Source organism: Vicia villosa, linkage group LG4, assembly GCF_029867415.1.
Source record: "Vicia villosa cultivar HV-30 ecotype Madison, WI linkage group LG4, Vvil1.0, whole genome shotgun sequence".
Lineage (NCBI taxonomy): Eukaryota > Viridiplantae > Streptophyta > Magnoliopsida > Fabales > Fabaceae > Vicia > Vicia villosa.
The window spans coordinates 161,392,811-161,419,382 of NC_081183.1; the positions used below are offsets into that span (position 1 = coordinate 161,392,811).

General features: G+C 35.5%; 2 protein-coding genes across 2 annotated transcripts; both read left to right on the top strand.

Moving 5' to 3' along the window:
- The first annotated feature begins 7,396 nt into the window (after nucleotides 1-7,396).
- Nucleotides 7,397-14,414, top strand: LOC131595753 (uncharacterized). The gene is made up of 8 exons (XM_058868220.1): nucleotides 7,397-7,518; nucleotides 9,343-9,840; nucleotides 10,283-10,368; nucleotides 13,333-13,411; nucleotides 13,510-13,569; nucleotides 13,693-13,814; nucleotides 13,920-13,991; nucleotides 14,092-14,414. The coding sequence occupies exons 2-8, from the start codon at nucleotides 9,400-9,402 to the stop codon at nucleotides 14,192-14,194; spliced, it is 963 nt and encodes a 320-aa protein (XP_058724203.1). The 5' UTR covers nucleotides 7,397-7,518; nucleotides 9,343-9,399; the 3' UTR covers nucleotides 14,195-14,414.
- Nucleotides 14,415-22,598: 8,184 nt separating this feature from the next.
- LOC131595755 (protein BOLA4, chloroplastic/mitochondrial) lies at nucleotides 22,599-26,303 on the top strand. The gene is made up of 3 exons (XM_058868222.1): nucleotides 22,599-23,021; nucleotides 23,216-23,283; nucleotides 25,918-26,303. The coding sequence occupies exons 1-3, from the start codon at nucleotides 22,722-22,724 to the stop codon at nucleotides 26,066-26,068; spliced, it is 519 nt and encodes a 172-aa protein (XP_058724205.1). The 5' UTR covers nucleotides 22,599-22,721; the 3' UTR covers nucleotides 26,069-26,303.
- Nucleotides 26,304-26,572: the final 269 nt, after the last annotated feature.

A 26,572-nucleotide genomic window follows, 5' to 3' on the forward strand; every position in this document is an offset into this window, starting at 1 on the left:
AGTGAGTCATGTCTTTGCTAATATTTCGTACATGACTTATAGCTTTAGTTATTAGTATTGTCATTATTAAGATGATTTAATGTGTGATGTTTCCCATTCTGCAAAGCCTCTTTGCACCCCCAAATATTTGCCCCAAGCAAAGTTATAGTATCATTTTATACAATTTAGACATGTATTGTATTTAAAAACACATTATAGCATATATAAAAGATAATATAGTACTTAAAAAGTATTACGTTTAAAATAATATAATTTTAATTTTATTTATATTAAATATTTGGGGTTTTTATTTTAATTTTGACTTTTTTGCCCAACCCTAAAAAGTCCAAGGCTCGTCAGAATTGACTCGTTTAGGGTCGATAATCCATTTAATAGGTGTGTGACTTATATCACTTTTAAATACTCAGGTATCCACATTTTTAACCAATGTGGAAAGTTCTCCACACTTTAATTTCTCAAAGTTTTCAACTCGTACTTGTTATTTTCAAAAGAAACGAGGAATTGAATGAAGATAATTTGTTGAACACCCATTTATTGGCTTGACACATAGAAAACCTAAAGAAATGGAAGTAAATAGGAAAAAAATAATGTGCGAAATCTTTAGCCCTGCTTAGCGAATCATGGTGGTTTTAGTGACTTTGTGAAGATAGCTGAATTTACTTCCTATTGAAAAAATGTGGAATCCGTAAGTGAACCAGATGATGCTTAATGAAATTCCCCCTTATCATATTTTGAGATGGCCTCTAATAAAATAATAATTAATTTAATATGTTTTGCTCCTTATCACATTTTGAGATGGCCTCTACTGAAATAATAATTAATTTAATATGTTTTGCTATAGAGCGCAAATTTGAATTCTTAGACAAATATATAGTTGAAGTATTATAGTAGAAGGAAAAAAATGTCATTCTCAAATCTTTAGATTGATATATCAACCAAGTATTATAGTAAATTTGAATTCTTAGACAAATATATAGTTGAAGTATTATAGATGATATGTACTTCATCTTTGAAATATAAAATGCAAATGTCTTCTTCTATTCTTGTCCCTCTAACTATGTAGCTTGCAAAACCATTTACATGTCTTTCTTGCCTTTTGAAATGTCTTCTATTCTTGTCCCTCTAACTATGTAGCTTTTAAAACCATTTACATGTCTTTCTTGCCTTTTGAATTTAAGGCATTAGATCTAGTGAGTTAATGAGTTATTTTCCTCCTGAATAACTTTGATCTTGGGTGTCCGTATTTTTTCAGTTCACATGATTAATAATTGCGTAACTCTTGTCAAAAACTTTCGGTTCAGGAGGGTTAGAATCAAGAGTGGCAAAACGAGTTCGGCCCACAGGAAAAGCCTATTTTGCCCGCACTTGTTCGCGGGGGCGGGGTAAGGTTTTAGGTCCACCCCCTTTAATGTGCTCGTTCTGTCCCGCCCTATTTTTTTGTTGGCTTTTGCAGGCATGCGTTTTTTCATATAATTTTATTATTTTCAGGCCTAAAAGGTTCAATGCCTGCGGATTTTTCCCGCTCCGCCTTCCCTTTTTTGTGGAACGAGACAAAATTTTAGACCCGCACTCTCCAATATACCTGCCCACCCCACCCCGTTTTTTCGCGGATCTAAACGGGGCAGACATATGCCGGTTTGCCACTCCTAGTTAGAATCTTGGAAACATATATGTTATGCTTTTATCTTCTTTTATACATATCAATTCATATTGTATAACCAATATATTTCTCTTAACTTCTTGACTTGCTTGTAGCCTTCATAATTTATACAAAGTGAATCAAATATACTCAACAATGTTTTTGTTTGTGATTTTTTAAAAAGTTTTTGAAGGACATGACATTCATAAGATAACTTTTTTCTTTGTGACTCATCTTAAAACTTTATTTTGTTAAGTGGTTTATTTTATGATTATTTCAACACCTACAGCATTAACAAGAGCTTTATAACCATCTTCAACAACATTCTAAGGACCAACATCTTAAAATACGAAAAAAACTTAACCGTTTATATTTTCAGTAAGAAAAATGCTTAAAGTTAAGAAAATATCAAAACAAGAAAGACAAGAATAGATTTCAACCATTTTATATTACAATCACTCTATAATCCCTATTAAAAAGAAAATTAAATTAAAAATAAATTAAAAAAATATTACTAAACTAATGATCCATGTACATTCTTGTATTTTTTATTCAAATTCTTTCGTATTAAATAACTGTGAGATATTGGATCGAACTCTAGTATTGTCGAAGGGTAGCTTCTTGGTTCGACAGTTCGACAGAATTAAGCATGAAGTCGAAGGATTGTTCACATGCTGGTGTCGAAGTGTGCATGCTATAGTCGAAGATAGGTCTAGCATGCAGATGTCGAAGATGCTAGGGTTGTTAGCATGTTAAATTAGGTTTTAGTGTTTAAACCCTAATTTGTTAAGTTAGCTTGTTTATTAAGTTGGCTTGTGTAATGGGCCTTGCTGAAAAAGCCCATTAGTTAGTATGTTAGGTTTTATTATAAATAGCATACTAGTCTCTCATCATTGCTAAGCTGCAAATCCTAATTTAGGGTGAGAGAGGTTATTTGTTATTCTTGTAAACTTGTAATCTTGTTTTAAGAGAAAGTAAAAGAATAGCAGTTATAACCAATTATTGTGTTCCTCTTCTTCCTTGTCATTTATTCTTCCTTGTTTTATACTTTGCTCTTGGCATTGAATTCACAACAAATTGGTGCGGTGAGCGTGGAGAAGATGCCTTCAACAAAGTATGAGATTGAAAAGTTCACCGGAGTGAATGATTTCGGTCTGTGGCGCTTGAAGATGAAAGCCCTACTGGTTCAGCAGGGTTGTTTGGAAGCGTTGAAGGGAGAGGCAGCCATGAATGCAGAATTGACGGCAGCGGAGAAGACGAATATGATCGAGAAAGCACACAGCGCAATTTTGTTGAGCCTTGGTGATAAGGTTCTCCGGCAGGTATCAAAGGAGACGACGGCATCAGGGTTATGGGTGAAACTTGAAAGTTTGTATATGACCAAATCGCTGGTAAATCGACTCTACCTGAAGCAAGCTTTGTATTCATTCAAGATGATTGAAGACAAAGTATTGGCTGAGCAGTTGGATATGTTCAACAAGCTGATTCTTGATCTTGAAAATATTGATGTGAAGATCGATGATGAAGATCAAGCGCTGTTACTATTGTGTTCTTTGCCTCGATCACATGCTCACTTCAAAGAAACTCTCTTGTATGGAAGGGAGTCCCTGACGTTTGAAGAAGTTCAATCAGCCTTGTACTCTAAGGACTTGAATGAACGAAAGGAGCATAAACCTTCGACTGTTGGCGAAGGTTTGGCCGTTAAAGGAAAACTCTTACGAAAGGATGGTAAGTTCGACAAGAAGAAAGGCAAAAGCCAGTCGAAGACTTACAGTGGCGAAGCATCTGGCATTCGGTGCTACCATTGTAAGAAGGAGGGTCACACAAGAAAGGTGTGCCCTGAACGCTTGAAATATCATGGAGGTAAGGATAATGGCAACGCTGCCATTGTTCAAGATGATTTCGAATCATCTGATGTTCTTGTGGTTTCAAGCAGTGACTCTAAGAAGGAGTGGATTATGGATTCAGGTTGCACTTGGCACATGACTCCAAACAAAGACTTGTTCGAGGAATTATGTGATCAAGATGGTGGATCAGTATTGCTGGGAAACAACAAGGCTTGCAAGATTGCAGGTGTTGGATCTGTAAGATTCAAGCTCCATGATGAGTCAATAAGGTTGTTGACTGAAGTCAGGTATGTTCCTGATTTGAAGAGAAATCTGCTTTCTCTTGGTGAATTCGACAAGAAAGGATATGTTTTCCATGGAGAGAAAAGTATCCTAAGAGTCATGAAGGGTTCGAAGGAAGTCTTGAGAGGCGTGAAGAAACAAGGCTTGTATACTCTTGAGGCTGAAGTTGTAAGTGGTTCGACAAATGTTGCATCCACGAAACCTTTGTCGAAAACAGAAATCTGGCACATGAGATTGGGCCATGTCAGTGAAAGGGGTCTGGTCGAATTAGGGAAACAAAATCTGCTTGGTGGAGACAAAGTCGAAAAGCTGAAGTTTTGTGAACCCTGTGTACTTGGAAAATCTTGCAGAGTGAAGTTCAACAAAGGCAAACAAAGAACACATGGATCCCTTGATTACATCCATGCTGATCTTTGGGGGCCTGCAAGGTGTGCATCACATTCAGGAGCAAGGTATTTTCTATCCATAGTAGATGATTATTCCAGAAAATTATGGGTATTCATCCAGAAGACTAAGGATGAAACTTTTGAGAATTTCAAAAGTTGGAAGACTCTGGTTGAAAATCAGACTGGCAGGAAGGTCAAGAGGTTGAGAACCAACAATGGCCTTGAATTTTGCAATGAGGCATTCGACAGTTTTTGTGCTGCCTTTGGTATTGCAAGGCACAGAACTACTGCAGGTACTCCACAGCAAAATGGTTTGGCTGAAAGATTTAATCGAACTATTTTGGAGAGAGTCAGATGCATGTTGACTAGTGCGGGGTTAAAGAAGGTGTTCTGGGCTGAGGCTATCTCGACAGCAACATATCTGATAAACAGATGTCCTTCGACAGCGTTAGATATGAAGACACCTGAAGAAGTTTGGTCGGGACATCCACCAGATCTCGACAAACTGAGAGTATTTGGCTGCGTAGCCTATGCTCACATTAGGCAAGACAAGGTCGAACCTAGAGCTCTGAAATGCATGTTCATGGGATACCCTGATGGAGTCAAAGCTTATAGGCTATGGTGCCTAGAGCCAGGTCACAGGAGGTGTATCACCAGTCGAGATGTAGTTTTCAATGAAGTTGAAATGACTTTTAAGAAAACTGATGATGTTGGTCGAAGTACAGAAACATCTGACGAAGAGCTGGAACAGGTAGAGATTCCTGTTGAGGTGGAGCATGTTGATGTTGAATTGCATATCCCAGATGAAGTCGAAGAAGAAGTAGAAGATGCTGAAGTTGAGGAAACTGACGATGACTACCTATTGTCGAGAGATAGGTCGAGAAGAGTCATCAAGCCACCTCAGAGACTTGGATATGCAGATCTTATAGCTTATGCCTTAATCTCTGCAAGTGAGGTTCTAGACGAAGAACCTAGAGACTATAAGGAAGTTATGAGGAGTCGAAATAAGACTGAATGGCTGAAGGCCATGGATGATGAGATGAAATCTCTTCATGATAATCATACTTGGGAACTGATCAAGAAACCTGTTGGGGCAAGGTTAGTCAGCTGTAAATGGATTTTCAAAGTTAAGGAAGGAATTGAAGGAGTGACGTCGAAAAGATACAAGGCAAGGTTAGTTGCAAGGGGTTTCACTCAGAAAGAAGGTGTCGACTTCAATGATGTGTTTTCTCCTGTTGTGAAGCATAGGTCCATTCGAATGTTGCTTGCCATGGTGGCACAGTTCGATCTTGAACTGGAACAGATGGATGTGAAGACTGCGTTCTTGTATGGTGATCTAGATGAAACGATCCTGATGAGGCAACCTGAAGGGTATGTCGAAAAGGGGAAGGAAGATTATGTGTGCAAGTTAAAGAGATCTTTGTATGGGCTGAAACAATCTCCTCGACAGTGGAATAGGAGATTCGACAATTTCATGGCACGCATAAGTTTCATTAGAAGTCAGTTCGACCACTGCGTTTACTTCAGATTTCGACCTGGTAATTCATTTGTTATTTTGTTGCTTTATGTGGATGATATTCTCATAGCAAGCAACAATGTTGAAGATGTGACGAGGGTGAAGACTGAACTCAATAAGGAGTTCGATATGAAGGATCTGGGAGCTGCTTCCAGGATTCTTGGAATTGACATTCGAAGAGATAGAAAGAAGTCGAAGTTATGCCTATCTCAAGAGGCATATCTACGGAAGATTCTTGAAAAGTTTGGTATGTCGAATTCGAAGCCAGTTGTGACTCCAACAAACCCTCAATTCAAGCTGAGTATTGATCAGTGTTCCAGTACTGATGTCGAAAGAGCCTATATGAATAGCATTCCGTATGCTAATATAGTTGGTTCTTTGATGTATGCTATGGTTTGTACTAGACCCGACATAGCTTACGCAGTCAGTCTTGTAAGCAGGTACATGGCGAATCCTGGAAAGGCTCACTGGCAAGCATTGAAGTGGATTTTAAGGTACATAAATGGGTCTCTGAATAGAGTCCTAATTTATGGTGGAGCCTTGGGTGAAAATAGTAAAGCAGTAATAGAAGGATATGTCGACTCTGATTATGCAGGTTGTATGGATTCCAGAAAATCTATTTCTGGATATGTTTTCACTATGTTTGGCACTGCAATTAGTTGGAAAGCAACACTTCAGAAGGTTGTTGCTCTATCAACCACTGAAGCAGAGTATATTGCCCTAACTGAAGCTGTGAAAGAAGCATTGTGGCTTGAAGGTTTTGCGAAGGAGCTGAAACTTCAAGGTCGAGGTATCACTGTTAAATGTGATAGTCAAAGTGCAATACACCTGTCGAAGAATTCAGCCTATCATGAGCGAACTAAGCACATTGATGTGAGGCTGCATTTCGTCAGAGGAGTAATCGAGCGTGGAGAAGTCCAAGTGCTGAAGGTTTCGACTGAAGACAATGCTGCTGATATGATCACCAAGACATTGCCGAGTTGCAAGTTTTTCCACTGTATGCAGTTGATAAAGCTGCATGAAGAAAGCTAGTTTGTTCCTTGACGTTGTAGAGTTAGGTCCAAGGTGGAGATTTGTGAGATATTGGATCGAACTCTAGTATTGTCGAAGGGTAGCTTCTTGGTTCGACAGTTCGACAAAGTTAAGCATGAAGTCGAAGGATTGTTCACATGCTGGTGTCGAAGTGTGCATGCTGTAGTCGAAGATGGGTCTAGCATGCAGATGTCGAAGATGCTAGGGTTGTTAGCATGTTAAATTAGGTTTTAGTGTTTAAACCCTAATTTGTTAAGTTAGCTTGTTTATTAAGTTGGCTTGTGTAATGGACCTTGCTGAAAAAGCCTATTAGTTAGTATGTTAGGTTTTATTATAAATAGCATACTAGTCTCTCATCATTGCTAAGCTGCAAATCCTAATTTAGGGTGAGAGAGGTTATTTGTTATTCTTGTAAACTTGTAATCTTGTTTTAAGAGAAAGTAAAAGAATAGCAGTTGTAACCAATTATTGTGTTCCTCTTCTTCCTTGTCCTTTATTCTTCCTTGTTTTATACTTTGCTCTTGGCATTGAATTCACAACAATAACATTACTCTTTCAATAATCAATTCTTTTTGGAGGTATGATCGCGTAAATCCAACACGCTTCCATATTTCTAAATTATTTTATCAAGAGATATTTAATCTAACATGTTTAATAATTTATTGAAATTGTAATTAGTCATGTTTTTAAAATAGAATAACTAATTTCGTAAAAAAAAAAAAAATGAATAACTAAAACAAGCGCCGTAGTCCTGGTTGATAATGTCATCTCCTTCAAAAAATTTCATGCTGCCCGACTCACAAACCGCCAACCTCTGTGAGTACTATTCTCTACCTCTATGGAATGCCCCTTTCGTCTTTTCTCCTGCCTTTCTTAAACATGCTTCTTTTCTTCTTACTTACTTTACCTTTCTCTCTATTTCAATTCTTTCTGCAACACTTCAAAATCAAACACTGTAAAACCCCAATTCATTTCAACTAGGGGTGGCAAAATGGATGGATTGGATGGATATGGATTGGATCCTTAATGGATGGATCAAACCAATCCATTAATCCATTACAATCCATTAAACTCTCTAAATCAAAATCCAATCCAATCCATCCATTAAGGAATAAAATCCATCCAATCCATCCATTAACAAATTTCTAATGGATGGATATCCATCCATCCAAAAGATAATTTGAATTTTTGTTTTTTTCGAAAAAAACTCGATTTTTCGTTTTTCTGAAAAAAAAACTCGATTTTTCATTTTTCTAAAAAAAACTTGATTTTTCATTTTTTCGAAAAAACTTAATTTTTTCATTTTTCTAAAAAAAACTCGATTTTTTGTTTTTTCGAAAAACACTCGATTTTTTTGTTTTCCCAAAAAAAACTCGACTTTTTTCGTTTTTTCCGAAAAAAAAAGTCGATTTTTTTGTTTTTCGAAAAAAAAACTCGACTTTTTTTGTTTTTCCGGGAAAAAAACTCGATTTTTTCATTTTCCCAAAAAAATCGAATTTTTTTCGTTTTTCCAAAAAAACTCAATTTTTTTCGTTTTTCGAAAAAAACTCTACTTTTTTCGTTTTTCCGAAAAAAACTTGATTTTTTCGTGTTCCCCAAAAAAACTCGACTTTTTTCGTTTTTCGAAAAAAATATCGATTTTTTCGTTTTACCAAAAAAAACTCGACTTTTTTGTTTTCCGAAAAAAACTCGACTTTTATCGTTTTTTCCGAAAAAAAACTCGATTTTTTCGCTTTCCCAAAAAAATCTCGACTTTTTTCGTTTTTCCGAAAAAAAACTCGATTTTTTCGCTTTCCCCAAAAAATCTCGACTTTTTTCATTTTTTCGAAAAAACTCGATTTTTTCGTTTTCTGAAAAAAAAAACTCTGCTTTTTTCGTTTTCCCCAAAAAAACTCGACTTTTTTTCGTTTTTCTGAAAAAAAACTTGATTTTTTTGTTTTTCGGAAAAAAAAAAAACTCGACTTGATTGTTCTTCTGGAAAAACCTGATTTTTTTTTCGTTTTTTCGGAAAAACACGATTTTCCGTTTTTCGGAAAAAACTCGATTTTTTCGTTTTTCTGAAAAACTCGATTTTTCATTATCCGAAAAAACACGATTTTTCGTTTATTCGAAAAAACTTGATTTTTTTGTTTTCCCGAAAAAACTGGATTTTTCGTTTTTCGTAAAAACATGATTTTTCGTTTTTTTCGGAAAAAACTCGATTTTTCAATTTTCTGAACAAACTCGATTTTTTGTATTTTCATATTTTATTATTTTAAAAAAAAATAATTTAAACCATTTAAAGTATAAAATAAAAATAATCCATTGGATTATCAAAATGTGTTGGATGGATTGGATCCATCCATGTATATAAATGGATGGATTTAATCCATCCATTAACTTATTTTTTTATTTGGTGGATGGATTGGATGGATTTTTTAGTGGATGGATTGGATGGATTTTAGCTTAATGGATCCAATTGCCACCCCTAATTTCAACCTCTTGTTTACTCGTGATATGCTATTTATTTTTACTAACTACTTACTTTAGATAACCTAAATCTATGCATATAAATTGAAAATTTGATGATTTGTGTTAGTTGCTACTTGCTAGTTGCTGATTTGGGTTATATATTCATATTCATTGTGATTTATGCTGCAGGTTAATAAATAGACCTCAAAATCTCAATTTACCTCTTAACTCAGACCATATCAATCCATGATTATATCACACCCCTTTGCACCTCTTCCTTCATGCACTGCCCTTACATGCTCCAAGCCTTTTTACCATAATAGTCCCTTCATAAAATCCTCTATACCACCTTTTCTACTCCTCAGAAATGTCACAACACCGACATTGTTATGTAGTGGTGCTACAAGTCGACGAAGTGAAAATTCGAATGATATTGGGTTTGATATAGACATCAATGAAGAAGATAAGGTAGACGAGAGTAATGATTATGGCGGGTTATCAGCAAAAGAGATGGAAATGAAGGATGTTATTGATATACAAGAAGGACAAGAATATGATGGTGATAGTAGAAAATATTCGAGTGGTGGACCGGATAAAGGCGGGGACGAGAAGGATTTTGATAGGAATCCGGAATTTGCTGAAATACTTGGTGGTTATCTGGATGATCCCGAGAAGGCACAATCTAAAGTAAGCGCAACATTTTCTAAAGGTGTCTCATACAATATTTTAAAAATCAGATCCAGTTGAATGGAAATCACTCGATTTGTTGTTGGTTTTCATTCTGGTTGAATTAGAATGAATTGGTAGAGTTGCGGTTGAACTAATTAAACCTTGACTTAGAAACCTCACCGATTCAATTTTCTATCTGCTTTTTAAAACTCGGTCTTCTTGATTTATAGTTTCACACGCCAAGTAGTCAAATCTATCTTCATACGATGATTTTTTTGTTTTGTTTCGGGTTTAGGGTTTAGGGTTTAATCTTCATATGAGGGGGTTTTATTGTTTTCATTGTTTTAAAAGTGATGTTTGTACACCTTACAAGTTGTTGAAAATTTAAAAGTAACAAATTCAAATTATTTTCCAACTATGATACAAAGATTAAACCAAATGAGCTTTGATTAATTTGCAGATGGAAGATAGACTAAGAAAGAATAGGAACAAAATACTCCACACAAAGACGGGTTCAGGAGTACCAATGAAAGTATCATTTAATAAGTAAGTTCAACCGTGTATATAAATGTGACTGAACCATGAATTTTTTTCGGTTGATTGCTGATGTAGTTGTGTGTTTCTTATCATGAATTTTCCATTTCTCTGCTATTTGGTTTGTACCAATTTAAAAATGTATAGTAGAGGATTGGATTTTAAGGGTAGAATATGAATAACTATCGAAATAAGTTTTAGACTATGCCCTTGTTGAGGGCACAAGTGGAAATCAAACTAGAATGCTAGGATGGTGACCGTTAGAGTTGTACGGTTTTAGAAAAGGAAGGAGGGAAGACAAATAATAAAGACTTCGAATTATGATTATGGTTTATCATATATATTCATATGATTGATTATACAAATTAGACTAAGCACCAACCTTTGTTTATATCAGTTCATAACTCTAAGTTCTAATTAAATAGGGAAAGAAATCATGATAATACTTAGATACGGAAAATCAATATACTATAAAATATTAATATATTTTCATGTTTTCTAACAGTTGCAATTAAAACTGAGTTGAAATTGTGATAGGTTTGAGATTATTGAATATGCAGATACTTATTAAAATCTGATTAGTTTGAATTGTGTATAGCTTAATTTTGTGTTGATGACTTGAGTCTTGACCATTAAAGCTATATACACTTGCTATGAAGATTGAGGGACAACTGGAGGAAAAAAACAGTCTTACGTATGGTTTGATTTGGAAGATACATTTGATAAAGTACTCAAAAAGCTGTTGTAGAAGGCTTTAGAAAATAAAAAATTCCGATTACTTATATTTGGCAGTGAAATATTCAAATATATGTCTGAGAGGGTGCAATTAGTATGGAAACACATGGTGCAGATACATAAAGTTCTATAACTATAGGTGTGCACCAAGGGTAAACCTTTAGCCCCTGTCTTTCTTATCTTAGTTCTAAATCTGTTTTCAAAATAAATGCAAGGGACTGCGCTACAATACATGCTTTTTGAAGACGATATGGTTTTAACTGGGGAGTGGGGAGTTGAGGGAAATAAATGGAAAGTTAGAAGGATGGAGATTTATGACACTTTTTCGCATCTAGTTTCAGTGAAGTTGGGTGATAACTTCATTATCTTGTAGGAACAGGTCGAGATCATCATTAAGGGTCATCTGTTGCACTTATTAGCGGTCTGCCCAAATAATCCATATCGAGGTTTACTGTCATGCTCTGTTCCTGAGTTGGAGAATACAAAAATGGTGGAAGATTAAGAGAAGCAGAACACTTAGCAACAATAGAGAAGTACTAGAGAAAGAAAGAATACAGAAAGGAAAGTACACAAGAGTAACCAAAGGAGCACTATCCTTTCACGCTAGATTAATCAGTCAAGTCAATTATTCCAACACACCTTCTTTTTATTTTGAGAGTTATTGATAGAATTGAAACACATACTACTAACGACAGATTAGAAGATTGCTACTTAACCGAATCTAACAGACTCCGAAGTCCGAACTGTCTATTTTACCCCTATTCTACTTCTTCCTATAATAGGCTTACAGGGTTCTCTTAGTTCCTGTGAGGGAGCTCATCCTCTTCGCCAAAAAGTATCATCTCAAGAACATAATAGGTCATGGTGATATATCATAGGCACCCGAGTCTTGAACCTAATGACCAATTTTCTTATGGATCCAAAAGATGGAAGTTTTACAAGAAGAATGACCAGCAGGCTGGGGGTTTTTCTGTAAGGAATGGTTACGCAGGTGGGTGTTAGGTATTGGCTATTCACCGTTTTGGAGGGAGAATTCTTTGCTTGTTAAGAGTTTGCTCTTTGAAATATTGGTTGAGATTACTTGATTATTTTCATCTAAATTTTCTGCAGAAAGGGGAATCCAAATCCATTTATTTCCTTTGCTGTGAATAAAATCTCTGCTATAGTTCCATTTCTTGAGTTTGATACTTTTGATCTTATCAAGATCAAGATCAATTTCCTCTGTTTTAGTTAAAAATTTTCCTACAAAAGGGCTCCTCAACAGCCATCTGGAATGGTGACTCATGCTGCTCCAGAACCTTCCTCCGCACAGCATTGGTATGGTGATTCGCATGCCACACATCATCTTTGATCTAATCCACAACACCTCAAGTGACCAATTAATCTCGATGGTCAGGACTAGATTCTGATGGGGAATGGTCAAGGTTTGGCCAGTTGGTTCCTTTAATTTTTCTTCTGATAGGAACCAATACAAAATAGCAAAGTAGAAGTAATAGAAAATTTATGAGACATCTTACAAAAGATAAGAACAATAAACTGAAAAACAATAATGGATGGGGATTTCCTGCTTGTAGAAATGATAACGTACTCTCCTTGATTCACATATCCCTTCCTCACTCACTCACTTGTTGACTTGTAGCCATTTTGTTATTCTCCTCACTCTTCAACCCTCCTTAATGAAGTACGGATACGATACGTATCGGACACAGCTTTACATAACTCATTGAAAAATATAGAATAGCATACATAAATAAAAATAAAAATTAGACAATGTGTTGCTTCTGGGTTTGCCTCATTGCGTATATATGCTTCATTGCTGCATCACATTTCTTTCTCATGTTATTAACCCAAAAGTTTACATCATTTTCCCTGCCCCTTTTTACCTTTCCTACTACACATGCATAATGGGCTATCATTTTCCAAGACAACCTTGTGTCAAAATGTCACTCAAAAGGCGAAGAATCTTTCATTTGTATAATCAATTACCAAAAATCTAATCAGTGTTAGTATATTTGCTAGGGATAATTGGGTGTATTTCAAATATCAGCACAGATAGTCAGATATGTTCAGGATCAAATTTTGATGCTATGCATTTTCTCCGTAAGTGTCACTGTTGCATACAATTAACCAGACCATAATTTGTTTTTAACATTTCTACGTGCTGCAATGAGTAAATGTTCTAATTGCCTTTCTATAAAAAATTTATTCTGTTTTTCTCACCCCCAATGCTGGCATTTCCAGATTTGAATATTCAAACTCATATATATGGTTTGAATTTTACAATGCTCCATTGGCAAAAGACGTCTCCTTAATTTGTGATGTAAGTAACATCTTCCCATGACTCTGTTTTTGTTGTACATTCTCCACGATGCACACATGCTTCGTATAGGGAAATTTATTGAATTTGGGTCTTTGCAGTCTATTCGAGCATGGCATATTATAGGACGTCTTGGAGGATGCAATGCCATGAACATGCAAGTAAGTTATTCTTCTCTTCCATTGTTAGAACCAAATTTTCTTCCTCTCTCATTCTTCTTTTATATTTTTAGCAAAATTTTCAAATCGTATTGCTTATATAGAATTGGCATAAAATTTCTACAGCTGTCACAGTCTGAAATAGAAAAACGACCAAGTTATGATTACATTCAGGGAGCAAATGTGACACCAACTACATTTTACAACATCGGGGATCTTGAAGTTCAAGACAACTTGGCTCGGATATGGTGCCCCACTGAATTCATATTCCTACATACTTAATGTTTTGTTATACATATTAATAATGTGATATGAAGTGCTGATTCTTATAATGTCTTGTTGCGATATAACAGGGTGGATATTGGAACTAATGAACCATTGATTCTAGATGTTTTGATAAATGCATTGACACAGATAAGTTCTGAGTATGATTTCCACTTTCTCTGTCCGTTTAATTAACTTTTCTTTCTCATAACATGTCTGTTTCAATCTTATTAATTGATTTGGCTTTTGTGTTTTTGATAGCTTTGTTGGGATTAAGCAAGTAGTGTTTGGCGGAGAAGAATTTGAGAGTTGGAAAGAGGATTTGAAATCAGAGGATTCAGGTTATGGTGTTCACAAGATCTAACCAATTTTCTAGGCATTTGATCAAATGAAGATTCAAAGTCTTGCTACAGATGATTGGTGGATAGCATGAATTGTTGGTCTCATGGTTTGAGGATCTGGTTTGAAGTGGAGAATTTGGGATTATTATCTTCTGAGTACTTTTAGTTTGCAATTTGCTTTTGGTTTTATATTTTCCACCCTTGTGAGCTTTGTGCTTGGGTGTGTTATAGTCATTGATAGAATTATTGTCTTTTGCAAAAAATAAATAAATAATCTAATAGCCTGAAAATAGAACTGTTAATAACGTTGAAATTGGTTGCTTAGACAGTAATTTGCACTTTTTTTTAGTAAAAATAACTAGTACTAGATTGGAAGAAATAAAAACCAGACTAAGGTTCAACCGAAACACATTGATAAAATAAAATAGTTCAAGAAGTGCTAGGATTCAAATATGAATGAGATAGTTGAAGAGAAAATGTTAGGATTCAAATCTATTATATTTCTCACTTTTTTTTTTTTTTATCTCTTTTGTATTCTCTTAACTTTTCTTTTAAAAAAAAGAATTCTTTAAAATTCCATAGGTGCTTTTGACCTTAACTTTACATATTCCAAAACATAAATATTATGATGATTTTAATTTGACACATATATAAAAACATTTATTTATTTTAAAGTTGTTTGTTTTTCGATATACTATACTAAATTGAATAAAGTATGTTGTCTCATATCAAAATGAGTGATCTAGTTTAGTTTAATCATTTTAGTTACACATATTAAAAATATTCTATTTTTATTCAAATATTTTAGATTAGTTTATTTATTTTTATTATAAATATATAATAAATAGAGAAAAGAGGTCATGCACTCACAGTGTAAAATATTTTTACACTGTCAACCAATCACCATCATGCATCCAATTAAAGCATTATTTTATTTAAAAAAAACTTTAATGACATGGCAAATTGATGACTCTCTATTGGATGACAGTGTAAAACTATTTTACACTGTCAGTGTGCACTACCTTTTTAACTCTAATAAATAATATTAAATTAAAAGTAATAGAATTTTTTTTTCAATATCAAAGTTTTTCAAAAAAAAAAATCACAAATAACCAACATTTCAAAAATATTACGCCAATGATAAAAAATTAAAGAAAAAAAACACATTATCGTCAGGCCCAATGGCGACAACACTATAATTTGGGCCAAGTCACCAACCCCAATGGCGACTTCTCTTAAATTTTGGACCAAGTCGCCAGGCCCAGTGGCGACAAAGTTCATTTTATTTTATTTTTGTCTTTTATTTACTTAACTTAACTTAAACTATTTTGACCCTTATTTTTTTACTTAACTTATTTTTACTTTGTTAAATTATTTTACGTGAAAAAATAATATTAATAAAAAACTATCATTTATATTAATAAAAAAACTACAATTACATTAATCATAATAGGGTCTACAATTACATTTTTGGCGAACCTAGTGCGGGTGACCATGGTACGATCCGCACAAGGGAGGTCTAATAACTCGTCTAGATGGCTCACGAGTTGATAGTGCTCCCATAGTCGTACCCTTATTCATATGACGCCCCTTTCCGGTTCCTGTTGTGTTTGGACCGATGGTCCTTCAATGCACTCTGGGTCTACAAAATGTCAGCAGACCTTGACCTCTAGAATTCCCGTTATAGAAAAAACGGGTGTCTGCGGCGCCTTCAAAGCTTTGTCTTGGTGGGACAAGATGGATTTTGGTGGGTGCGTCCTCAAAGTGTGGTCTCTGGTAGTTGGCGGTTGAATCGAGTTGGTTAAAATATAATGGTTGTGGTAGTGTGTTGAAGTCCAATGGTCATTGGTTGGGGTATTGTGATGTTTGATAGATGAATAAGTTGTATGGCTGGTATTCGTCATGTATGCCTGTGTCAGGGGTAAGTGGTGATCTGGAGGAGCCCGCCACATCGGTGTCTTGGAAGCGTTGGTGGTGGGGTTGAGTTTGTGGTTGGGGTTGAGTTTCTAGTTGAGTTTGACTTTGTGGTTAGGGTTGGTAGTGTTGGAATTATTGGGTGGTGGACATGTATTGGTGTTGTTGGTGGTGGTGGTAAATGGGTTGTTGTTGGTAATATTGTTGTTGTTGGTAATATTGTTGTTGTTGTTGGAAAAATTGTGGTTGTTGTTGTTGGAAAAATTGTGGTTGTGCTCGCGGGTCGTCCAAATAGAAAGGGCAGACACAATCATTTCAGGATTTGTAACCGATTTGTACCAGTTGACATATTCAATTGTTGGTTTCATTCCGATTGGCGCCACCGATAATTCTAGGACATAGTTGGAACGCCAGACCCATATTTTACAGAAGTCCTTAGCGAATGACTTCCAATTTTGTATGTACCACTGGTTGTTGACTTTTTTGAGATGCCAAGGTTCCAAATACATCGGGGGCATAGGATTTCGTGATGCATGCCAAATTGAAGTTTGACACGATCGCTATGGTGTATCTCAACAGTGGTGAACCGTATGATAGGCGTGTTTGCTGCCCAAACATCTGCATCTGCTTCGTTGGATTCCAAGTAAACTGCATAGTAAAAAATATATATTACTAATTAGAGAAGATGCTTTATGTTACAAATTTAGTTAGAAGATAGAAAGTTTAGTGGTAATACATCTTGGGGTCGAAGACGATCCAAGAGTTGGCGAGAAAAAACTATTTTGCTTTTGGGCGTCTGTAATCCAATGCAGTTGTATTAAACCTAAACAAATAAAAAAAAGAGATATCAAATTATTTACAATTATTAATAGAATAAATATACTAAATGAAATAACGTCATTAACTTACCTTGACGCGTACGGGAAGACGAATATGTGCGGGTTTTCAGGGGCTAGCCTTGGCATTCTCCACCATCCCCATGCTTGGAGTAAGAACCAAAACTGCAAGGAGCTATAGAGGTAACCCAAAACCGCAAAACCCCAACTATACGTCTTGATGGTATCAACGTCCTCAAGCAAACACAAGTACATAAAATTTATAGTATTGCCCGTGCCATCGGGAAATAGCAAGTTACCAAATAATAATATAATATAAAATCTAGTTTTCATTATTCTTTGCTCTTCGTTCGAAAAATCGTTCAACCTCAAGCGGTCATAATGAACTTTAAGGGCCTATAGCTTAATACCTTGGCCCCTCGCTTTCTCTTTGTCGACACCCTCAACAAGATCTACGCCCGACATTTTCTCGTATAGAGCATTGGGTTGTTGAACATTTTCATTCACTACTTTTCCATTAATTGAGAGACCAATAACATGTACATGTCCTCCAGCGTGACAGTACATTCACCAGTTGGAAGGTGAAAAGTGTGAGTCTTGGGCCTCCAACGTTCACACAATGCCAATATGAATTTAGTATCAATTGTACTATTTACCAAATTCATTACATGACCGAACCCCGCACGCTCAATGTAAGACACAATCCACGGGTCGGGAGCATCCATAGAGTGTGAACGAGTCCGAAATCTAGCGTAATCCTAAAAAAAATGCATGCAATAATTAATATAGTGTATGAAATAAAGTAATAGATATAGATATAGAAACAATATAAACATAATAGAATAATAAATAAATTAATAAAAAATATAATAAACAAAATAAACAATATAGTAAATAGTATAAGTAAACGGTATAAACAATAGAGTATGAAATACCGTGATAAAAAATAATTGAATAAAATAAATAATATAAATAATATAAACAATATAAACTTACGTATGTTGCAATGTTAGCAATAGTTCTTCCATGTTCTTGACCTATGGTAAGAATACATATTTTTGAAATGTTGAAAAGAAGAGAATGTGGATTTGCTCTACAATTCTCTGATGAAAAGTGCTTGGTTATGATGAAAATGAAAATGAGTTACCGACTATTTATAATTGTTTTGAAATGTTAAAAGCGTATAAAATAATATGACAAGACAAGTGCATGTTGTGTTGGTCTTCTACATGTGAAGGAAGTCGCCACTCTAGGTGGCGACAATTTACAAAATGAGAGTGTGTTCGCCACTCTAGCTGGTGACTTGCTGGCTGCATGTGAAGCATGCATAAGCCAGACTGCATGCATGCAAAAGATTTAGTGTGGAAGAGATTCACATAGGCTTGCAACATGCATGGTTTGTCTTGTCCAAATTGATTCTTGCATGTATTTTTTTGTCCATTAAATGTCTTGCATGCATTATTTATTTACACACAACTTCTCTCACAAATATTAATACATCATCATACACAAAGCTTAACACATCTCCATTGACACACATATTCACATCTTTATTCACTTAAAAATATGGCATCCACACCACAATACAAAGTTCGAGCTCACATAAATGGTGAGACCTACGAATGAGACACAACCGGGTTTCTATTTAGAAACATTAATTCTACACGTTTTTCTCTAAATAGACGATCTAATTTCTCGTATCTAAAAAAGAAAATAGAGTCCAAAATTAGACAACCAATCTCCCAATTTTTTTACCAACAACCACATTTTTTTGATAACACCTCAGTCAAGTTTTATCAGTCAAAGATACAAAATGACATAGAGGTTCAAAACATGTTTCCTAACCATGAGTTATATCATTATGATTATATGGAGTTGTACAGAGTGTTGGAACAAATTGCACGCCTCAAAATATTCAGTCACAGGTTATTGATCCTGTTGTTGACGACGAACAAGATGCCGAACATGTCGTCGAAGAAGAAACTAACGTAGAAGATGTGGTTGATGACTTACTGAACCGTGATTCCAAAGATGAAGAACAAGTTCCGATACCTGATGCGCATGCGTACTCACCTCCGGTGCACTTCACAACCCTGAACTTGGGAGAGGATGAGCCATCGTCGCATATGTTTTACTACCTGTATATGAGGTCTAACGAGGAGTTAAAAAAGGGTGACAAATTCCATTCAAAGGAAGATTGTATACTAGCAATCAAAAGCTGGCACTTAGCAAACTGTGTTGATTTCAGTGTTGATCGCTAGAATCCAGAAAGATGCGTCATTTTGTGCATAAACCCGGAGTGTGGGTACAGGCTTATGGCATCATTTAAAAAGAAAGTTAATGCTTGGGTGATAGGTTAAATTTCTCAAGCCCACACTTGCGTTAACACCATTATGGCGCAAGATCATCAGAAACTAAGTCATGACATGATATGCCATACCATATTACCTCTCGTAGATGCTGACCCGTCACTGAAGGTTAAGACGATTATCTTCCATTGCGTTTCTGTGTTCAAATATAGACTGTCGTACATAAAGGCTTGGTTAGCAAAAACCAAGGCAATTGAAATGGTCTACGACAACTGGGAGGAATCCTACAAACAACTTCCGCGCTACTTGGCTGCACTTGAATTATATTCACCTGGGACGATTACTATATTGGAGACATTGTCGGCACAATCCCCAAACGGAACTCATCTCGAAGGTAATGGAATATTCCATAGACTTTTCTGGGTGTTTTGACCCTGCATCATCGGATTTGGTTTTTGCAAATCAATTATTCAAATTGATAGAACTTGGTTGTACGGGAAATACAAAGGAAACAATAATATTTTCTCAATAGCCCTTGCTCTGGTAGAAGGAGAAACAGTTGCTGCTTGGAGTTTCTTTCTCAAGAATCTACGAACTAAAGTTTCTCCACAACCCGGTCTATGTTTGATTTTGGACAAGCACGCTTCTATTGACAGTGCATATAACAATCTGACAAATGGTTAACACGACCCCCCATCTACGCATGTCTACTGCATTAGGCATATTGCACAAAATTTTATGCGAGAAATCAAAGATAAATTTTTGAAGAACAATTTGGTGAACCAACCTAGATTTCAATACTACCGCAGTGAAATAGATTTCAATACTACCGCAGTGAAATAGCATTGTCAAATCCAGATGCGGGGAGGTGGATTGATAACATTGGTAGAGCAAAGTGGACTAGGTCGTACAACAATGGGGCGAGGTGGGGCCACATGACTACAAATCTTTTGGAATCAATGAACGACGTTTTCAAGGGCATACGAAACCTACTTGTAACCGCTTTGGTGAGTGCAACCTATTTTTGGATGTCAACATTGTTCGCCATAAGAGGTAAGCGATGGAATGCAGTGTTACAGACACATCAGGTGTACAACGATATCTGCATGAAATCTGTGCAGCAAGAATCTGCCAAAGGAAACACCCATCAAGTTACAGAATTCGACTGACATGGCCACACTTTCAGTGTCAAAGAAATAATTGACCACAACCAGGGGCTAGCAAGACAAGAGTATCAGGTCATAATCCCAGATCGTTGGTGCGACTGCGGCCAATTTCAAGTCTATCGTATGCCTTGCTCCCATGTCATTGCATCATGTTCACATACTCACTTTGATGCATTATCATTGGTATCTCAGATTTACAAGGTATCAACGTTGCTCAATGTATACGATAGTTACTTTCCGGTGGTAGCAAGGGAGGCATATTGGCCAGTGTATGACGAGGAAATTGTTTGGCACAACGATTTAATGCGCCGAAATAAAAGCGGTCGACCAAACAGCAAGCGTATTAGAACCAAAATGGATGCCACTTATAAAATGCAAAGGAAGTGTAGTATTTGTCGTTAGGTCGGGCATAATAAGAACAAGTGTCCCAATCGTGGATCTAGTTCCACAACATAGTTTTTAGGTTCAATGCTCTTTATAATTTATTTTACCAATGAAATGGACTTTATTTTTCATTAATCAGATGAGTTACAACATACATGGCAAACGACATAAACAATAACACGAACAAAAATGTCATATAAAATCAACAATTAAAACAACAGCACGAAGACTAAAACAACAACACAAAAAATAATTAAAATCTAAGAAATTACAACACTTAAAACAATGTCATATGATCCATGCGTCATTAGAACGGTATCGACGTCGCCTTCCACGTCATTCCACCAACGTTCATTTTCTCCGGTCTCAGACGAGGTCCTTGTTCTAAGCCTCTGGATCTTTCTGATGGCTTCGTCGGGTTTGCACTCCCCCTCTAAAAAAGACATCAGGGTCTCCTTGAGTTGGTCAAAAGAATGGATGTTCCAAAATTTAACCGGCATTGGGGGTTTGACGGGAGAGAAAACAACATGTCCATCCCTTATGAGATAAACCGGTTCAGGATCGAGACGCTTGAATGATGTTCGCTGACATGACGGTGGCCTTATGTGAGTCATTAACAAGAATGTGCAGAGAAAATGAGAAAATTTGTGAAGAAATGAGTGATTTTTAGTGGAGGAATGAACTTGTATTTATAGGGGGAAATTGAATGTTGTCGCCACCCTAGGTGGCGACTTGGCCCAATTTTAATAGAAGTCACCATTGGACTTGGCGAATTGGCCCAAATTATAGTATTGTCGTCAATGGACCCGACGACAATGTATTTATTTTTTCAAATTTTGGTCATGCGTAATATTTTTGAAATGTTGGTTATTTATAAAAAAAAATTAAAAAACTCTGATATTGAAAAAAAATTCACAGTAATAACAGTACAATTTATTAAAAAATACAATTTAAAAAAAGAGATTAAAGTTTTGTCGTACTGTCATATCTCCGATTCGAGAAATTAGTTTGTATACTTGAACGTAGGGCTGGAAATGAGTCGAGTCGAACTCGCCTCAGCTCAGTTTGACTCGTTAAGAATTGGCCGAGTTCGAGTTCGAGTTCGAGTTCATGGCGAACTCTTTTTTCAGCTCAAACTCGACTCGTTAAGAATTAGCCGAGTTTGAGTTCGACTTCGAGTTTATCTCGAACTTTTTTCTAGGTCAAACTCGACTTGTTAGAAGTTTACGAACATCTCGATTCAACTCGTTAGGTTTATCTTGTTAGGTTCAACTCGCTTATTTCACGGACTTAAAAGTATTTTTTTAAAGTATATATATATATATATTCAACATTTTAAATTAATATTTTTTAAATAAAAAATATAGAAATAAAATAAATGTTATAAAATTGGAATTCATACGATGTTAATTTTATTTGTATAATTATTTGTAGAAATATTTTGCTCACTCGAGAATATAAATTATCAATTAAAACTGTTAGATTAAAATAAAATATGATACTAAGATTTAGAGCAAATATTTAAAGCTACTCTTAAAGACAATATAATCTATCTCATATAGAATCGAGTTGACTCGTGAACCTAACGAGTCGAACTATGTATAGTTCAAGTTCAGCTCATTTAGTTAACGAACTTAGTTTTTAGCTTATACTCGGCTCATTTGGTTCATGAACCTAATTCAACGATTTAATTTCCAAATCGAATTTCAAACTATTTTCGAGTAAGTTTGGTTCATTGCCAGCCCTACTTGAACGTCAAAGATATTTTTTATATTAAAAAGATATATTGTTTTTTAAGCTAGTTTGAATATAAACATAAAACATAGGGTGGTGATTGTGGCATCATCCCTTTCATTCTCCAAGAAACGAGAAAGAAGAAAACAAAAAGCTTCTGAAAACCAAACAGCAAACACAACCACAACACCGCATAAACCAATAAAAATGCGGGCACACGTTTTGTCCCTCTCCGCCAACACCGCTTTACTCCGCCAAGCTCTTCCCGTTTTGGTTCGACCTCACAACAAATCCACCCTTCTCCTCCGAACCACCGCTCCTAATTGCATCTCTTTCCTCAGATCCACTTCACAAACTACTCCTTTTCGCCATATTTTGTCTACTCCTAAACATCACGATATACTACTATCCACCACCACTTCTCTTCGCAACTTTACTTCACGCGCCACTCATGTCAACGACGCTGGTTCCTTCGATTTGCCTCTCATTCAGTCTATGCAGAATAAGGTATCATTTCCCCTGCGTTCTTGTAAATACTATTATGATTATGATGTTCTATTTTATTGCCCGGCACGTGTTTGATGAATTGCTAGTACTATTTTATATAATTGGGATAAGATTCTGACTATTTTTTTGGGGTTTATTTTTAAGCTAATTTCTTTCTTACTTTTTGAATGTAAATTTGCATGGCGCTATAAAAGATAAAGGAACAACTCAATGCAGAATCAGTTTCGGTAAAGGATGCTTATGGTGACGGACGACATGTAAGGTGAGCATACTTTTAACCATTGAAGTGGATTTCGATTTTATTATGTCAACTAACTGTGGTCTGTGGTTATCCTTGTAAATACACAAACAGAGAAAGTCGATAAGTCGATAAATCTGCAAAATTTTCATATAATTCAAAAACTGTTTGATATTCCATGTATAATATGACAAGTTAAAACCTAAGCAGATTTGAAAGGTCTATTATTATATTACATTGCATTTACCTATGAATGTCAGAAGTTTTGTAAATATGGTCGTCGAGATAACATTAGTTATGACATTCAAGGTATAATTAACTTAGTTCAAATACTATTACATTTGGACTTAGAATTTGATGCTTTGATGAAAATATTCTATTACCTAAAAGAATAAACTGTGGGAGAGGAAAGAGAGAAATCACAAGTTGAGGGAGAATAAACCGATAAAGTATCCTCAAAACAGAGAGATTGAATATCAGCAAAGTGATAGATAGGAGGCTATAGTTCAAAAAACTAATAACTCCCTTAAAACAGAACATGCACAGTGAACTAGAAAAATCTGTTAGTGCAATATTATCACGTAATATATTTTGTGTGTGAAAGACAATAAGTCCTTGAAGAAGCAGAGGCTATATCAGTGTTATCGAATATTGGCCATGCAGCGCTATGGCGGATATTAAGTGGCAGTTTTTGGGTTTGCTGCAATGGTAAATATCAGCCGCTATTGCGAGTTTTTCCATCATAATCCGCTATGACAGTGCCACCAAGTGGTTGATATGGAGGGATTTTGGCCCTCCGCCACAGACCACCAGCTAGCGGTCATAGGCAACACTGGGCTATATGCCCTCCTCGTCCACAGTCAACACTAGTTTGAAGATATGCTCACATGACCAACACTTTTTTGATGGAGCATGGAGCAAGCGGTCTTATTTAGATGGAAGTTTTCAGTTGTTTGTTTTGTTAATGGTAGTTAGCACACGATGATTGATATAGAACATCTCCTAATGCAGACATACAATTTCTAGCATTGAAATGAGCAGATATTAGCACCCTTTGTGGGAGGTAAAACCAAAAGCAGAAATATATGGTTCAATGTAAAAATTGCCTTTGAAAATGCTGTGCATAGGCTAAGTTAACCAAATACCACTTAGTTTGAGAGACTTGGCAGTCATAATAACATGCTTATATAGAAAATTTAAGAGTGGATTGAAAACACAATATCGGTATTAGGAAAAATAATTTATTTCCATATGCCTGACCTTAAGAGAAAAGAAAATAATAGAACAAATTTTGCAGAAATTAAAAGAAAAAATTAAAACTATAACAAATGGCTTAGGAGAATCTGTAATAGGGCAGGCCAAAACATTCCTTAAAATAATCGTCTCTAATAAAAAAGGGTAGGGTATCCCACCATATAAGTCCTGATATGATGTGACCATGATTTGTTAATTTGTCTGCACAGTTATTTGCTCTCTGTATATATGGGAATAAATTAAATTTATGTTCAAAGCCTTGCAATTTGCCCATCTATTTCTGAGGCATCAAGTCATTAACGCATGAATGACTCAATTTCCATATCTCAAGCTTGAATGATGCCTTTGACAACCCACTGTCAAAAGTGTGATGTGATGTTATGAGGAATAGTGGCATTACAGCGTGAGAAGCACAAATTCTCACAAACGACAACTATGTCAACCCAATTGAATTGTCATTTTGTTTTGCACCAAATGAAACCCAATTGCATAATCTCATCACAAGTATTAGCCATCAAAGCATTTGTAGATGTATAACATTACTCCCCAACCAACTACACTGAAATGATAGTTTTTATCGCACATTACATATGATACTTACGATCTTTACTTTGTCCTTGTTTGCATATAATATAGTCTTAATTGGAGAGATGTGAGATGTAGTACATGGAAGGTAGAGATGTGTAGACGAGTTTTGGAAGTATATATATTTTTGTATGGTAGAGGAATGGCACTAAACTTGAACGCAACATTTTGCTGCACAGTTAACTACAAGGTCTATGATGTTGTATTGTACAAAGCTTAATGTTGAGTATTAATTAACCAACTAGAAAATAAACTTATGTTGCGGAAATGAGAATGCTACCATGGATGAGGGAAATACTCAGACATGATAGTACTAAGAATGAAAGCATTAAAAAGAAGGTTTGCATAAAAGAGAGTGATGAGAGGTATGAACCAATAGTATGCGATAGAGAGGAACCAATAGTAACCAATAGTATGAGATAGAGAGGAACCAATAAAAACCATTAAGAAGGATCTATATATAAATGTTTGTAATACGACATTTTATATTTGTTTGATCCTTGGTGCTCACTTCGCCAAGTGTGAGAAGGCTGTCGTTGTGTTAAATTTACATTATACTAGTACAAAACTAACTCCTCAAGTTTGATTGAATGAATGTGTTTTATAATTGGTCATTTGAATTGACAAAACTACCTACAGTATCTGTTGGAAGAATATTCTCATAAAATAACAATCACCTTAAATGAACACGTTTTAAATTCTCATTGATATAAGTTATCCTTGAGGCATGGTTCCATGTTTTGCATTATGTCTTATTTGTGCTTGACGCTCTAGACTGCATATATTTGTTGATAACTCTAATTTGTATTTGTTTTGCAGCATTGATGTTATCTCTACAGCCTTCGAGGGACAATCAGCTGTGAATAGGCAAAGGATGGTCTATAAAGCCATATGGGAGGAGCTTCAGAGTGCAGTTCACGCTGTTGACCAGATGACGACCCAAACTCCTGCTGAAGCAGCCGGGAAATGATAAAAGATCACGAGAACATTACAGACAATAAACTAGGAGTGATTGTGATCTAAATAGATGTTTGTACTGCTGTTGTCTTGGAATGAATTTCTATTGCATTGTGTTAACATGGAAATGCAAGACATCAGTTTTCTAATTCACTCTCTGGGAGTTGCTAAATTCATTAAATTGCTTAACAAGACACCTGGCAATTTAATTGATCAAACATATGCAGCAATGTTCCGCTGGTTATTTATTCTTTCTAGTTTAGCCCCTATTTACTTTCTCAGTTTTGTTTTCATTTCTAAAATAAATTACAGAAGTAATGTGCTTGTTTAATTCTTCTCACTGTGTAATTCAAAGAATAATATTTGAAATGTCATTTTCTTAATTTTTTAGAATGTCACTAATTATATCTCCATATTTGATGGAAAGGAAATATCCAACATATGGCGAGTTCAATTTCATTTTGAATCACAATAAGACTCGTTACCCACTCCTCTGACCTTACAATAGGACTCACTT